The 16,136-nt window shown below is 47.3% G+C and overlaps 1 protein-coding gene across 4 annotated transcripts in view; it reads right to left on the reverse strand.

The window, feature by feature from the left end:
• NRP2 (neuropilin 2) overlaps positions 1 to 16,136 on the reverse strand; it is a 119,904-nt gene that overhangs the window by 58,645 nt on the left and 45,123 nt on the right. For all 4 annotated transcript variants that reach the window (XM_005904763.2, XM_005904762.3, XM_070387803.1 and 1 more), the window contains exons 6-8: positions 15,828 to 15,997; positions 13,870 to 14,025; positions 1,031 to 1,175 (exon numbers count right to left, since the gene is read on the reverse strand). In XM_005904763.2, the coding sequence (XP_005904825.1) occupies positions 1,031 to 1,175; positions 13,870 to 14,025; positions 15,828 to 15,997 (471 nt within the window). The remainder of the gene's footprint in view (positions 1 to 1,030; positions 1,176 to 13,869; positions 14,026 to 15,827; positions 15,998 to 16,136) is intronic.

Genomic DNA, 16,136 nt, shown 5'->3' on the forward strand with positions numbered 1-16,136 from the left:
CACTGACTTCTCTGCGTTTCAACGTGGGATAGCACTGTGGTTAAGAGCATGGTCGGGCACCAGACTGCCTGGATTCACATTTGCTTTGTCAATTACTAGCTGTGTGACTTTGGGAAAATGATTGAAGTGTTCTGTGCTTCAGTTTCCCTAGGCCTAAAGGAGGATTAACAGTAGTACTTACTTCTTGGGGGTTGTTGCAAGGATTCCATTAGTTACTATATAAAATTCAGTTACTGATTCTGTTAGTTACTGTACGAAAAGCACAGTGCCTGGCATGTCTGAGCATCTTACGCTGTTAGCCAAGGACTCTCACGTCCTTGTTGGTGACAGTCCCCACTAACCCTCCTGGGGGCGGTGAGCATAGAGGAGCTGTGCTGAGCATCGAATTGTAAGCTGGGTGATTGTTTGCCCTTCTAGATGGAACCCTTCATGGGGTTAGGTCTTTACTTCCATATGTATCATCACAGCTCTTTTCTGCCTTGCATCCTTCTCACTTGCTGTTCCTTCTACCCAAAATGCTGTTCCCCTCACTTACCATCAGACTACCCTTTACTCAGCCCAGACCTTAAGTGTCACATCCTTAGAAAGGCTGTCCCCAAACTGTTGATCAACGCTCCAAGAGGTTCCTTCAGTCACTCGCAAAGCACCTCGTGCTCTTCCTTCACATAGTTATCCCCACACTTACATTTGTTTATTATCTGTCTTGCCCCCCAGCCTGAATGCTCTGCCATGCCAGGGACCCTATCTGCTCATTCCCTTCTTTTTCATCTCCAGCTCCTAGTGTGGGGTCCAGCACACAGGGGGCCTTCTATAAGTATTCATACAGCCACTGAGAGAGTGGAGGTTGCCTGAAGACATGGTACCCAGCAAGGCAGGGTCCAGACTTCGTGTGCATTCAAAACCCACACAGGTAAAATCGAGCCTTCTGTGAAGGCCACGTGCTGCAATCGTGCTGTTAGCACAGGGCTGGAACTGGAAGCAGAGCCCAGGACTCAGTTCGCTCTCCAACCTCACAGCAACCCCACTGTACCTGTGACGCGGCAGCCGAAGAGTTCCAGGCGGAGGGCGATGCCCGTGTGCCAGGTCTGTGGGCGGACCCTGACGAAGCGTGTCAGCAGCGGCGAGTGCAGCTTGTTCAGAACCACCTCTGTGGCATCGTTGTTGGCTTGGAAGACCTGTAACATCACACGCCAGTCCATGTTATTGAAATCTCTGTGTGTAGTTGAGCCAGGCAGTCTTTGACAGAGTAGGGGAAGCTCTGTTCAATGTTAGTTCCCTTAAGCTTAAAAATAATCAGTGGGTTTGTAGTCTGGGGCTGTTTTTGAAATGCCATGGAAAAAAAAAAAAAAGATAATTTCTCACACAGCTCTAACTTGAAAACAATACATGGTCTTCACAAAAACTTTTGGAGGGAAGAAAAAATTTTGCCTCTGGGCCTGAGAGCAAGCAGAGGAAGGCACCATGAAAAGGAAAACACTTTCAGAAGCCAAGAGAGAGGGGGAATAAGCAGTAGAATATCCTTTAAAAATGGAATGACAATGTCATCTTTTAGGGCTTGTGGACCTCTCTCACTAGCTTGAACTTGACTTTCCCTCTTCCTCAGGTTTCAGCATATAGAAAGATTTGCAGGGTATTTTATCATCAGAAAGTACATCACGATTGTTTTTGTTAGTTACTTAGAGGTCTCCCTGCTCCATGGATGGGTGAGAAAGCACTATCTACCCTGGTGCCCCTGTGTCAATCAACACTTTCTTGGTTCTTTCTGGTCTTTGTCGTAGGGTCAGGGTTGCAGGCAAACCCTCAGAGTCCTGCTCTGGCTTCCTCTCATTGCAGTCTCCACCCTGTAATGAAATCCCATCCCCATCTGACTGATGCATCTCTTATGGGAGGAATGGCTGTTTCGAGTAGCTTCTGATCCAACATGGTAGGAGCAAGTCCGAGCTTACCAGATGGCCCAAATCAATAACTGCCATATGGACCTTATGCTTTTTTGTGCTCTCCATTACAAAAAAGAAAAAAAGAGGAGCTGGAACAAGTGGACATGAGTTTCTCCCGGTTTCCCTTGATAAGAATGGAGGGAAAGACCACTAACCACCACTCCTAGATCATATCTGTCACAGCTCTAACAACCAAGTGACTGTAAATCCATTCACAGCCACCTCTGCAACAACCAGCCATTCCTCTTGGGTAGGGGGACCAGATCCTTCAGCTCATGACACCTATAACACATGAGCTGTCTGGGCATGGACAGGCTTTGGACAAGGGGAATGGGGAAACTAGTATGTTGGAATGCCACTGAGCCAGATGCTGTTTAAATACAATCAGGCCTAAAAAAAATCCCAGGAAGTAAGTGCTATTATTTCCACTTTGTTGATGAAAAAACTAAGGCTCAGAGATGTCTGTCTGGATCTCAAGCCTTGCCATGTCTTTAGGCTGTAGGCTTGTGGTTTTCTCCCTTGCTTCTTGTCTCTCTTACATGTGCAGTGTTTATGTTGGTGTTAGGAGTCTTGGAGCCTTGAGATCCCCAAGCATGGGTGGAATGGAGGGAGAGCTGCTATTGAGTGGTGTGCTCCCATTGTTTCTAATCCCAACGTAGAAGACTCTGGGAAAGAGTGAAGAGCAGCACCAAGGCTTAGAGCTAATTAACAACGTGGTCTTTGCTTCCTTAGGAACTGTAACTAGGAACTCTGCCATTTGACAACCTTGAACCTTCTATATTTCCCACTTGCTAAAGGTCAAACGTCAGAACCATTAATAGCTCACACCGATGTGGCGGTGAAGGCTAAGAGCCATCATACCTTTTGCAACCAAATAAGGGGATGTGGTCTGTTGAAGAGAAACGGAGGGAAAGAGAGGACAAAACAGTATTCAGAGGACCACTGTATTCAGCTGAAACCCCTTGTTCCTGGTACTGAGCCCACCTATTCCAGGGGAGCACTCCCCTCCAGCCTTGCTGTTTGCTCTGCTTCCCTGGGGAGCCTCTGCTCTGGTCCCCAGGCTGCCAGGTTCCTCCTCTGCTGCTTCGCTGACTGCCGGGAGCACCAAAGCAGGACTGCCACTGCCGGGAGCACCAAAGCAGGACTGCCTGCCGCACGCATCCCTCCCAGCATCAGTTTGGCTGCTTCCCGCATGGTGATTGAGGACAAAGAAGAGGGAGAAGACAAAGAAAACACGCCACAAAAGCAGAAGGAAAGAAGTTGGAGCCAGACACTTGGGAGAAGGCCGACAGGAAGAAGGAGGTGCCTGAACCTCTGTGATCTAATCTTGGGGAGGAACTACCAGGAGGAAGGGCAGGAGGTCGGACAGTCCAGGCCTTGCCATGCCCGTTTCTTGGCTTCCTTGCCGCTTTGGGGAAAGAGATGGAGCAACCGAATCCAAGGGAAAGAGATGAATCAGTTCTCCTAGAATTCAGCATGAGGCAGAGGCTCTTTGTTTGTTTTTTTGTTTTGTTTTGGCAGGGCAGAAGCAAAGACAAGCCCTCTGCTTATTTCGGACGGGTGCTGTGAGCAGGGGCGGGGGGCCCACTACTGACCTGCTCCCTGAGGATGGTGGTGGTGGCTGTGTGTGGCCTCCATCAGGAGATGCTAAGGAGTTCCAAGGCGGGGGGCTTGGTGGGGGGTTTGATTTGCCACGTGAATATATAATTGGAGTGTTGAGTGGATTTGAACCTCAACACAGCTGCTAATTCACAGTGTACACACCATGCTGGTACCGTTTAGAAACACAGCACGTCTTATGTGTTTTTAATATCCAATTTTATCTTATCTGACCCCTTCATTTCTCAGCCTGGGCAGACAACACCAGGAAACCATTTCTTTCCTTCCTCAGTAAGAAAATGACTGTGTCTTTGGACTGTCTTGGGGAGGCTGGCTGTGTGTGGGCATGGGGAACACACACGCGTGGGTACGTGTCTGAGGAGGGGGCTGCTCTTCCCATGGATGTGTGTGGCCACAGGCTTGGGTAAGCCTCCTGGATCTCTGCCCACAGTGGCATCAGTCAGTGAGGGAGGCAGGCACATGGGTTATCTACCTGAGGAGACCTACTTGGTTCTCTAATTGACCTTCCATCTGCTATTGCTCACTCTTCTCCCACCCCTGAACCAAATGAAGGCTCTTACAATGTGACCTCAAGTAATCATTCCTGTTTCTGAGCCCAGTTCCTTCTCAGTGTCTTGTTTGCCCCTGAGCTTGTGCTTTTAACTACCTTCTGTTCTTGGGACCCTTGGCTGACAGAATACCATCTTTTTTTTGGAATGTAGACCATTTTTAAAGTCTTTATTGAATTTGTTACAATACTGCTTCTGTTTTATGTTTTGGTATTTTGGCCATGAGGCATGTGGGATCCTAGCTCCCCAACCAGGGATCGAACACGCAGCCCTGCGTTGGAAGGAGAAGTCTTAACCACTGGAGCTCCAATGTGTGCTTGTGCTCAGTCGCTCAGTGGGGTCTGACTCTGTGACCCCACAGACTGTAGCTCCCCAGTCTCCTCTGTCCCTGGGGTGATCCAGGCAAGGATACTGAAGTGGGTTGCCATCTCCTCCTCCTCGGACCTCCAGGGAAGTTCCCAATACCATTTTATTTTAATAAACTTTTTATATACCTCTTACTCTGAGGTGGGTGTAGTAGAAAAAAGTTCAAACACTAAGGCTTGAACCGGGAGCCAGACTCTGTTGTTAATTAGTTCCTGCTGTGCTTACTCACTCAGTCGTGTCCAGCTCTTTGCTACCCTAAGGACAGTAGCCAGCCAGGCTCTTCTGTCCATGGGGATTCTCCAGGCAAGAACACTGGAGTGGGTTGCCATGCCCTCCTCCAGGGGATCTTTCCAACCCCAGATTGAACCTAGGTCTCCCGCATTGCAGGCAGATTCTTTACCGTCTGAGCCACCAGGGAAGCCCTCACTGTAGGCAAATATCTCTACCTCCCCCAGGCCTCAATTTCCTTCCCTATTAAATGAGGAGATTGTATGAGTTGATCTGTACAGTCCCTTCTGGCCCCCAGATTCTAAGGCTTGCTTCACAAGAGTTTCTCATTTAGAACTGCCCCAGGAGTGTCCACTTTCTAACACGGCATTTTAGTTACCACTGTCCCTTGTAGCCTAAGTGCTTTTGTGGACAAATGCTGTGGATTTTCATACATTTCAAATAGTGCTCAGACTCAGGACACCTGGTGACTGCTCCACTCAGAGGGAGAATATAACTTGTTGATGTTTTGGTTCAATAACAGTGCAAATTATTAATAAACGAAGAATAATAAATAACAACACCTTAGTCCTCACATATTGTCTTGTGCCCAAAGATATCAAAGTGCAATTTATGAAAATCCATTTTTAATGAAACATTAAGCAGTTTCTATTTCTCCAGACCCAATGGATTTATAAGGACTCTATTTTTCTCCCTGCACGGCCCTATTTATAGCTGGTAAATGCTATCATATATTATACATCTTTATGACTTTCTCAATGCTTCTGTGGTTTCAGAATCACCCTTCATATGTTTTCTGATCAAATTCTCTGAGATGGATTCTTGGCTTCCAGTCGAGGCACTGCAAGGTAAGGAGTTGGCGTGCTTGGGAAATGATGCCAGGAAATTGGTTTCACTCCCTATTCCCTGCCGACTCACTGAATCACTATAGGCAAATCAATAAACCTTAGATACCTTGATTTCTCCTTCAGGAAAATAAAGTAGATAGCAGGCTTGCAAATAGACACTGGACTTTACCAGCCGGCCCTCCCTGCTGGCTCTAGGGTCAGCACCACAGCCAGGACAGACATTAGACGGGAAGCTACAGCACGAGTAACAAATAGGTCTCTGTTTAACTGGGAAAGTTCAAGCCTTGAAAGCCATTAACTCTCAAGTCCCACCTTGAGGCCAAGAATTTTCAGGCCATAACTTCACAGTGAGGAGTCCACATTGTTGAGAAAACTCAGTGACTTGTCAGCGTATGGCACACCCAGATAGATGTATATAAAATGTGACGATCACATTTTAACATCTGCTTTAAAAGCTGGATGTCACAGATGGTATATGTTTTTGTTAACTAAAAAAAAAAAGTTAATATGGTTGCTTCCCCACCCAAAGGAAAAAGTGTGAAAAGAAGTGTGTTCAAGGTGATCCTAGCTTTCTAAAGAGGTGGGATAGCATTGATTATGTTGTAATTACTAATGTGTGTGTGTGTGTGTGTGTGTATGTATATATATATCTGAATGTATGAAGCTATGTTGAATATAGAGTTCTTCAAGTGCACTTCTGTAAACCAAGTTTGAAAAACAATTCAGGGCACGAAGTGGTTTAGATAATCCATTTGGTGCCTTGCTGAATTCCGAACATAATCCAACACTTGCCAATTGATTCTGGAGACCTTTGGTTTATTTTCAGTAAGACAGAATCTGAAACCGGCAGCACTTCATGGATTTTTTGATTTGCACCTCTGGGAGAGGGGGGCATCTGCCAATTAAATTGGCTGCTATCCAATATCCCAGTTTGGTTATTATCTACAAATCACTCTTCTCCCACCCAGAAAAAGGAAACAACACGTTTCGACCATTTCCGTGAGCTCATAAGGCATGGACTATGTAAAAAAGAAAAGTATATATATATATATGCATATGTATGTGTATGTATATACATTTATACTGTAATAAGAAACATCTAGCCAGAAAGCATCATGTTTGGTTTTTGAGGTCATCTGTTCTTTGTCTTTCACCCTTTCCAGTCACAGCCACCACTTCTTGCTGACCCCTCCCAAAGATCTCTTTGAAGAACATGCAGTGACTCAGGTGCCACTGAGAACAGTTACTGTTTCACTGCCTCCCTGGGAGTCCTCTTTGAGGGTGGATTCTCTGCCAGCCCTAAATCTCTCTCCCATACGCTGTTCATCCCTGCCATCAACATCCGGGTGCCCAGGCCAGGGTAGACACTCAACAGTCTTTGAGCCTCTCGGCGGAGAGACAAGCACAGGCTCGCGGTGCTCCTGGCTGCCTGACCTTCCTCCGTCAGGCAGGCCCTTTGGTCCACAGATGCAGACTCTCATTCTGTGCACTGCCTCCCACCTGCCTGGGCTTCATTCATTCCGTCTGTGCATGCCCGTCCCTTCATTACCTATAGTGTGACCTACAGTTTACTTCTATTTTGCTGTAAATATGTGAATGCAACTGGCTCCAGGAACTGCCCAGAGAGCAGAAAATTTTTCAAAGACAACACAGTGCTGGAGCCCTGAGGTAGAAACTGTGCAGGAGATCTTTTTCTCCTCCCTTTCTTTTTTAAAAATAAATATTTCTCTTCACTAATAAATGTTTCATTGCATCCAAAGTTCTCCTTTTCAATCTACTTGGCACAGACTCTCAAGGAGCAGAACAAAGCCAGCAGAGAAGACAGGTGGCAGGAATGGAGGGCAGAGATGGGGGAAAACAGGAGCACATTTTAAACATTCTTCTCAGGAACCACCACACTGACCCATCCTCACTCAGGACCAAATGCTGGTCCTCCCTCTCCCACCCGCTTTCCCTTGCATTTTCTCTAAAATCAGCCATCGGGGCTACACCAGGAAATAAATGGTTAATCAATGAATACCATCCTGCTTAATTAATTTGTTGCACCAAACAGGCAAGGGTAGGGGTGGGAATGGGGGCCTGCTGCACTCGGGGAAAATGATGTTAAGGTAATGGACTTTTTTTTCCTGTTTGTAAATCTTGGTCCTGACATTTCTCTCTTAAAACTCTTCCTTCAAGACTATAAATTTTTTTTTTTAAAGCTGCTTTCATTCTAGTGAATGTGGGAACTTAGCCAGATACAGAATCAGAAGGGATGTCTCTCTCCTGTATAAATATATATCTATGAGAGACACTGAGAAAGAGAATTTAAGGGCGGGAAGGGATGGGGGTAGGGCAAAGAAATTCCCTAACCACCAAATGCTCATTTACCACCACGATGCCCTCCTATCTCCTCCTCCTTTACTTTAGGGCTGTTTTGATCGTCAGGCAGCATTGCTGATGTGAAGGAGGAGACAGAAGAGCAGGAGCTTATTGTGGGGTGTAGGGCAAGGAAAGCTGATTTTTTTTTCTGGGGGTGGGGGGCGGAGGTGGGTAGTATGTACACATCCCCATCTGTGTGTGCCTTGAGGGGCCCGTAGATTTACTGCGGGATCAAGTTACCCCCATCGAGATGCCGAGCCCTGGAACACAGCATAGTAACAGGATTAGGGTTTCAGGATTTGAGACAGGAAAGCATGAGGGAGGAGAGGAGCAGAGGACAGCTCAGGGATTGGGGGCTGGAGGAGAGATGGGCTGCAAGAGAGTGGAATATCAGAGCCATGAGGGTGTATTCCCATGAGGTGGGGCAGAAATAGACATTCTACCTGGGTGGGAAGGGCCTCCAACTGAATACCTCCTGAAAGAACACTGCCACATTATTTAAGAAGGCACCTTTTTTAATCTCCAGGTGGGGAAAAGAGAGCAAAAAGCATACAGGGAATGAGGTTGCTAAATCTACCTGCCAACTGTACTCTTTTTCTAGAAGAAATCTCAGGAAACCACAGAGCAGGGAACCGGTGACAGCAAAGAACCCGACAATCTACCTGGCGAAGTGCTCACCCCACTGTTCATCCGGAGATGCTTGGGCTTTTGCCCAAGCAAAATCACGGCACCATTTCACATTTCCTGCTGTCTGCTCCGTCCCACTGGCCGTGGGTCTGGAAAGCACAAGGAATTTAGCATCAAGGCTGTAAGCGCCAGGGAGGCTGGCCTCCAGTCCTGGAGACAATTCAGCACCCATGGGAGTTGGGTGAAGCCAGCCATGGGGGCCTGATGGAGAAAAGGTTCCAAGCTTATGTATAATGAAATTTTCCCTGGAGCTTCCTAAGTGGAGAGGCTAAAGGTCTGAGCTCATCCCATGGCAAATGGATAAGGGACAAACTTAATTACCAAGGGCCCTCGATTCTTCTTGGTTATAATTGAGGGGGGCAGATAAACTGGGGGACTTGAATTCGGAGAGGACATCAGTCCTCTTCTGAACATACATGACCCTGGACAATATAATCATATCTATGACTTCTAGATGTCCATTGCTAGCTGATGGTTTGAGTCACTGTCTGAATATTATACACAATAAGTAAAATTACTACAATAAAAGGGAAAAGGAAAGCCAGTCATCCACCAGGAGGGCTTCAAAAAAGATATATATATATATATATTTTTTTATATTTTTTTTAAACCCAAATTTTCATTTGCATTCCTAACTGAAGCCTGAGGGGTACGGTTTACCTGTGGCAGCTCACGTACAGGCCCCATCAGATGCACGGAGAGGTCTGGATGACTTATCAGGTCCCTTCCAGACCTATGGTTTTAAGAGAGGCAGATAAATATCCCATGGGGCCTTGTTACTTTTAAATTGATAACTTGCTTCTGCTCAAGAAGAGCTCTGTGGGTCTAATACATTAATTATATCTGCAGAGAGCCTTCCATCTATGGATCCCAAGGTGCTCTGCCTACAGCAAAAAAGGCACCATTCCATTTGGGCCAGCAGAAACACTGAGGCATGGAGCTGCAAAGAGAAATCTCCAAGGTCACGCAGTGCATCATCCGAGAAGGTCTGAAGAGAGACACCACGTGGTTCTAACCTTTAGCCAATTAATTTGGTGGTGGGGGGGGGGTTGTCTTTCTTCTTAAGTTTCTGAAAGCTTCACAAAGGGTTTTAAATTTCTCAGATGGCTCTCACAATGATTTGTTTTAATTTGGAAAATAAATATAGAACTGAGGATTTTTGAAGTGATGGGGAGTGGTTATTCGTTCTGAAGGGATGTGGCCAAAGTGACTTCATTCAAGTTCCAGCTCAGGATTCTATGATGGGGTCCCAAATCCAAAATGATGAGCCCAGTGCCCTCAAAGCACAACTTGCCTTCAGAGCTCCACGAATGTGCACCTCTCTTGAACGCTGGATGGAACATTGAGGAAGCCAATTTCCCTCTGAATGCAAGATGGTGAGCCATCATGATTATGAGAAGACTGGTCTGAACTCAAAAGCATGGAGACTGGTGCCTTCCACAGGGACTCCACAGTTCCGCCAAGTCCCTGGGGCAAATTACTTTGCCCGAGAGCTTCAGTTCCACAGTCTTAAACACTGTTAAATTCTGAAGCAAATAAGCCAGCGCCTGAGGGTTCCCCGAGCCCCTTGGAAGTCATCATTACGTTAATAAGAATGAGCTTAGTGCATTTCTGCCGCTCATTACGGGTAATTTTGAAAACTCTTGGACCCAAACCTTACCCAATCCCTGTCCTAACCTTTCCATCTTCAATCTGGCCATCAGGATACAGGTAGCACCCAACAGACCTTTTCTTTTAGTCCAAATTTCTTCCAAACACTTCAGAACAGCCCAGCAATACTGTGACTAAGAACAATGTAACACGAGTGACATCAGCAAGAAAGATGCTCACATGTACCCAATAAGGGACAATTGAAATTAGAGGCTTTTGCTTAGACCTGTAAGGGCATGGCCTGTGTCCTCCTGGCTTGACAGCAGCCTCGGTCTCACTGCCTCCAGTGCAGACTCACAGAACCAGCATCTCAGAGGTGAGCAGGAGCCTAGCCAAGGCCTTGTGCCTTCCAGCTCTTTCCATCTTTCTCCACGCCCCTCCCTTGGCCTGTGTGTACATAATTTTGTCTATAATTATAGACATACATAGTAACTTTCCACTATTGTACTTACAATGCTATGTCTGTGTCTGGGGTATTATTAATACAGCTGGTGAAACCAAAGGCAGTAGTTTTATGCTTGTGGTTTCTGAAGAAATATACGTGAAGCAATTTGTATAATCTAAAAGAGCACACAGGCTGGCTACGGGCTCTAACAGGTGGAAGAGCTCTCTGCCTTGTGGTTACACAATAAATATGCATGAGAAGGTCCCCCTGTAGGAAAATCATAGGTTCCATTTTTATGGCATGCGGAGTTGGGTAAGGATTTGGGGATGTGCTGTACACGTGCCTGTGTAACCGGGCTGCATTTTGCCTGGAGGATCCTTGCAATATCCCCAGCGACAGGGTAATGCCTTTCTCATCCGCAGCCTCACCGTTACCTGTTGGATGGAAAGGGCCTAAGAAGAGGCTGCTTCCAGGCTGTGGAAGGTTGGAAAAGAGCTCTTCAGTCAGTCCCCCTCACTTCCTAGCCTCAAGGAAGTCTTCCCCCACCATAGGCTCAGGCCTTGCCTCAGCCCAGCCTGGGTTCAAACTGTAGAGAGTGTTTTGCAAGCGACTAGCACAGCCATCCCCCACCACCCTGAGTGTTCGTTAATCTTGTTTTCCTCCAACTTCCCCAATTCCCTGGCCTTTGGTATACCGCACTGGTGTTGACAGAGACCAGGGAATGGAAATCAGTCCCCACATTTCTGCCCCAAACATCACCATCCCCTCCTTGCACACCCCGTGCACTGGGTCCCATCTGCAACCCCTCCCAACTGCCCACAGAGCAGAGCCCACTCCTGCCTCCACCTCTGTTGGGCTTTGCTCACAGGTCCTGCTGGCTGAATTCTGCTTTTGAGTCCACTTAGTGCCAGTGTGCTTGGCACGGTGCCCACCATCCGGCAGCTACAAAGGGAAACAGTGGTAGTGTCCTGGGTCGATGAAGCCTCTCCCCACACTGCCCCCTGGTCCCCTCCTCACCCCACCTCCCCTTCATGGCATCAACTCAAACTGCAGCAGACTTGACAAATCTATTTGGCACGGTTCACTCAACTATTTCAGCCCGAACAGCCAGAGAGCTGCGCTGACACACCATGAACGGTGCGGAATCTGCACATTAAATACAGACGTCTGGGAGCAGATCCGATAATGAAGGAGCAGCAGAGATCATCCATGGACTCAAGGACCCGGAGGTCTCCTCCCTCGGCTGCCACACCAGAGTGGGGACAAGGGAGCACAGGGAGGGGGCAATGCTTGATTGGCAGCCTTTCCATTCTTCTGCCTCCTTCTAGGTACCAAGAAGGAAATTACCCCATGGTTTCTAGGGAAAGAAATTTAGTCATGGGTGAGAAGAGGAGGCAAAGGGGAGAGAGAGAGAGAAAATAAAAGAGATGAGAATGTATCCCATATGAAAAAGTGGAGAAGAATGGTTCTAAAGGAGTCCAGAAAGCTACATTTAATTGTCAGGAATATCTTCCCTGCAGAACCAATACCAGGGATAAAGCCAGGGAGGACAGCATTCTATCAAAATGTGCAGTGCTAAGGTATTTCCAAAAGCAGATTTCCTACAAATGGTGTTTTAAATAGCATCCCAGTCCATCTGCGTGCTTTTAAAATCGGCTTATGCTACAGTATCCCTCTGGCCAGCGCTGCTTAGTCATTGAGCCTGGACAGGGAGGTGGTTAGGGAACCTCTTCCTCCTCCCCTGTACCCACCCCAAGCCAGATGCTGGCCCTTGCCTGCCTGGCTGAATTTCTGGGTTCTAGCAGTTTCTTATGGAAAAGGGAGGGTGGAAAGAGAGGGCATGAGAAGGAGCGGGCTGGGATGAGGACTTCATCCACAGAGCTCCCAGCACCCCATGCCGACTCTGGCTTGCTGTGTCCAAGTCACATTTAGTAACTCTCCCTGAAACAAAAGCAGGCAATGAGAAACCAGACCTGATCAACACATCAAAATGCAGAAGTCTTTCAATTGCTAAGTCTCTCACTTTCTTTATCTGTGAAATGGGGAGTGTGTGTGTGTGAGAGAGAGAGAGAGACCTGGTAATATCTAGAAGCCATGATTTCAGATGAATGGTGCCATGTTACTATGGCGATCTTAATTTTTAAAAATCCACTCCTTTAAAAACTCACATTTCCCGAGTGAAGCAGTGCCAACATTATAGTTTGGGATTTTCTGGGCCCAAGGTTTCCTGTTACAACAGCAAGAACAAGCTGCCTTGGGGCAGTGACACAGGCTGAGGGCACCTTGTTTGGAAAAGACCTTTGGCCTCTCAAGGTTGGGCCACCTATCTACCCTTTTGATAACTCACAGCCTGACAGACAGGGAGAGAGATACTCTCTCTCACTCCCCAATTCCATTCAGAGAAGGATGAGCGTTTTCCTTTGAGACCCAAGAGTCAGCCCACAAAGAACAATGCTCCTGCCCTGCCCAGGTGAGACCACTGGCCATTTCCAATAAGCCTTTCCACGCACTGAGTCTACCTTATAACTAGTATGTACATTGCCAGCGCCAGCTGCAGACCTGTTCACTGCCAGAATGCCACGTGTTGTAGAAAGCTGAGACCAGACATTCATCCATATATACAACAAAAGCCTCACATCACCACGAGGACACGCCTGTGGGAGCCCCAGACGCTGAAGGCACCAGCCTTGCAGATTCAATGCCTTACTGCCAAGCATGACTGCCAGTTCAGATCTCATCCCCAACAAACCGAATTTCTCCTCATTATTTATTGTCCTCTTTTTCCTTCGGGACATTGAGATTCCCTTTTAGGATCTGTGCCCTTTTATTTCCAGCCCTCAGTAACTCCCCGAACTGCAGTTTCATGGGGTTTTGTGACTGTTAACGCAGCATGTGGAAGGGACTCAGGCCATCAATGCTCAATGAATCCTGCACAGGGAGACACGGGCCAGGAACACATTCTCTCCTTCATTTGTAGTCAGAGAGCACTCTGCAAGCTCTTTCTCTCTCTGCTGTACAAGATACAACAGCAGCCAGGCTGTCGGAGAAAACGGTGTCTTCCAATCACTTTAGCATAAGAAAGAATATTTTCAGGGCCAGTGTCTCCGGTGCCTCCATCAATTACTGGAGCCTTAGGGAACAAGGCTGCCTTGTCCATGTGGGGTGGGTTTGCAGCCCCTCTTGACCCACCCCTCCTGCTCCGCCCCATGCGTGCCCCTGTGGTGGGGCTATGGTTTTACCTTGTGGTTCTTGCCGTGCCGGTACACCATCCAGTCCTCACCATTAGTGCTCACTTCCAGCTTGTAGGATTTGACATAATAGCCATTCTGAGTTTCCCTGGAAATCGCTCCCTGCGTTGCAATGGCTGTGAGCACAGTTAGAAAGCGTAGGTCCACCTGGAGAAGGAAGGCGAAGAAGGATGGGTGTCTTGACTCCCCACACAGGGCAGCATCTGGGCTTTCCTTCATAGGACACCATTGCAGTACTTGACTCCCAACCCGTGTCTGTGATTCACTCACAGGTATTGGTGGTCAGTATCTGTCGGCATCCACTAGAGAGTTAAACTCGACATATTCAAACTACATTGGACACCTCTGAAATTGTAGCTTGAGTTTTATTTCTTTTTTTTTTCTTTCTTTCTTTTTTTGCAAATTTGAACAGATAGGATGACTGTTTATCTTAAAGGAATCATTGAACATCTAGAACTATGACCCCTTTTTACTTTACCACGACCTGCCTTGGATAGTGAAAGCGGATGCTGTTTTACAGGAACAATGGCTAAATCCACTCCACTCTGATCCAGCCTAGCTGCCAAAGTCTCAGCTCAGAGCTGTTTCTCCTCCCCTCAGTCCCTCACTCCATTGTGTATTTAGTCGCTTGGGTCACCAAGGGGTCAAAAGGCATGTAGAGTCTGCCCAAGCAATTAGGCTTATGGACCAAGTGCTGACCTTTTGTCCGACAAGGAGGATGGCCAACATTTTGAGCCACCTTCCCTTCCACAACACCAAACCCATTTGGAAATTGCTAGGTGTCATTCCTTTGCAGGCTGCAGTGTTTCTTAACAACAATCTCCCTGTGATCAAAACTGAGCCAGCACGCCCTGGTAAAATTTGATTCAGTAAACATTTATTAGCTACTTAATATGTGCTCAGCATGATTAAGCGTTCTGAAGAAGTACATAGTGCTGTATATGTGTATGATAAACAAGTGGAGAGCAATAGGAGAAAGAATACGATTAGGACTCAAAACAAGGACTACAGTCAACGGAATGCTGGCTGTCAGTAAGAACTTTCTGGAAGCTGTGCTAGATGAGGAGGATTATTGGAGAGGAAGAGAAGAGAGTGACAGATGGCCTTAGGGTTGGGCTGTTAGAGCTCATTCTATGGAATGCTCTGGAAGTTTCGAAGGGGTCTTTCTCCCTTTCCTGTCATCTGCTCAGTAACGTCCTTCTCAGAGCAGAGGCTGGTAGGACAAGCTAGTCTCAGAGCTAGGACAGGCTTGTCAGCAGGTCACAAGGCTACCTACCATGTGTCATGAAAGCAGTCCTTGCTCTAGCATGGAACTAGCGGCTTGGCCTCCCCTGGGGACCAGCACTGGACCGGTGTGTAGAGCAAGGGAGGATTACTCCACAAAAGCTGCACGTCTTATTCAGAAGGAAAGCAAACAATAGTCTGAAAAACTGCTGCAGGGCATCCATGCGACTGGAATTTCATTCCTGGTAGTGATAATTTCCCACGTGGTCTCCTGATGGCTATCAGCAAAACCTTCCTGGCAGGGCTCCCTCCAAACAGCAGAGATCACAAAAGGTTGCCATGCTTCTCAGCCAGCCTGCCCTTAGGAAAAATGCCCCCTACGTCCTGATGCCTCCCTCTGCCAAGAATGAGGACGCTCTGGAACTGTTTATAGAAGTTGCTTGGATGTCTACAGTGAAAGGGCAAACCCCCTCCCAGCCCAGAAAGTCCACCAGGGCCTGGTAATCTTCACAAGGGCAAGGCAGTGTCCATTTCATCCTGACGCTTAGCACAGTGCCTGGTGCTGTGCTTGTGCCTAGAATATGGATTTCTTAGGATGGATGGATGAGAGGAGTTCTCAATTATGTTATGCTTATTTTCTTCATGTCCTTTGTTGACTCTAATGAAGGAGCCAGCTGCCTCACCCACTGAAGCACACACACTCTAAACAGCCTCTGAGTCAGTACCTGGAGATACTCCTTGCTGGAGTCCAAGTTGGGTGTCCAGCCATTGTCGTCACCATGGAGCCGGCTTTGCTGAGGTGTCCACCTCCCATCAGAGTACATAGATGAGGCACTGATCTGTTCATTAGCAATCCGGCCAGACTCCATTCCCAGAGGGACATTGCACTGAAAGTCTGGCGGGTAGAGATGGTCAAGGGCAGAAGTTAGGTCTCATAGCCTTAAACCCCTGAGACGCCCAAAATGCTGCTCTCTTCAAGGGGTGAGTCCTTTCAGGCACTCCTTCATCTTAAAGACCTAATTCTACACTCACAT

This window comes from Bos mutus, chromosome 2, assembly GCF_027580195.1.
Source record: "Bos mutus isolate GX-2022 chromosome 2, NWIPB_WYAK_1.1, whole genome shotgun sequence".
NCBI classification, from domain to species: domain Eukaryota; kingdom Metazoa; phylum Chordata; class Mammalia; order Artiodactyla; family Bovidae; genus Bos; species Bos mutus.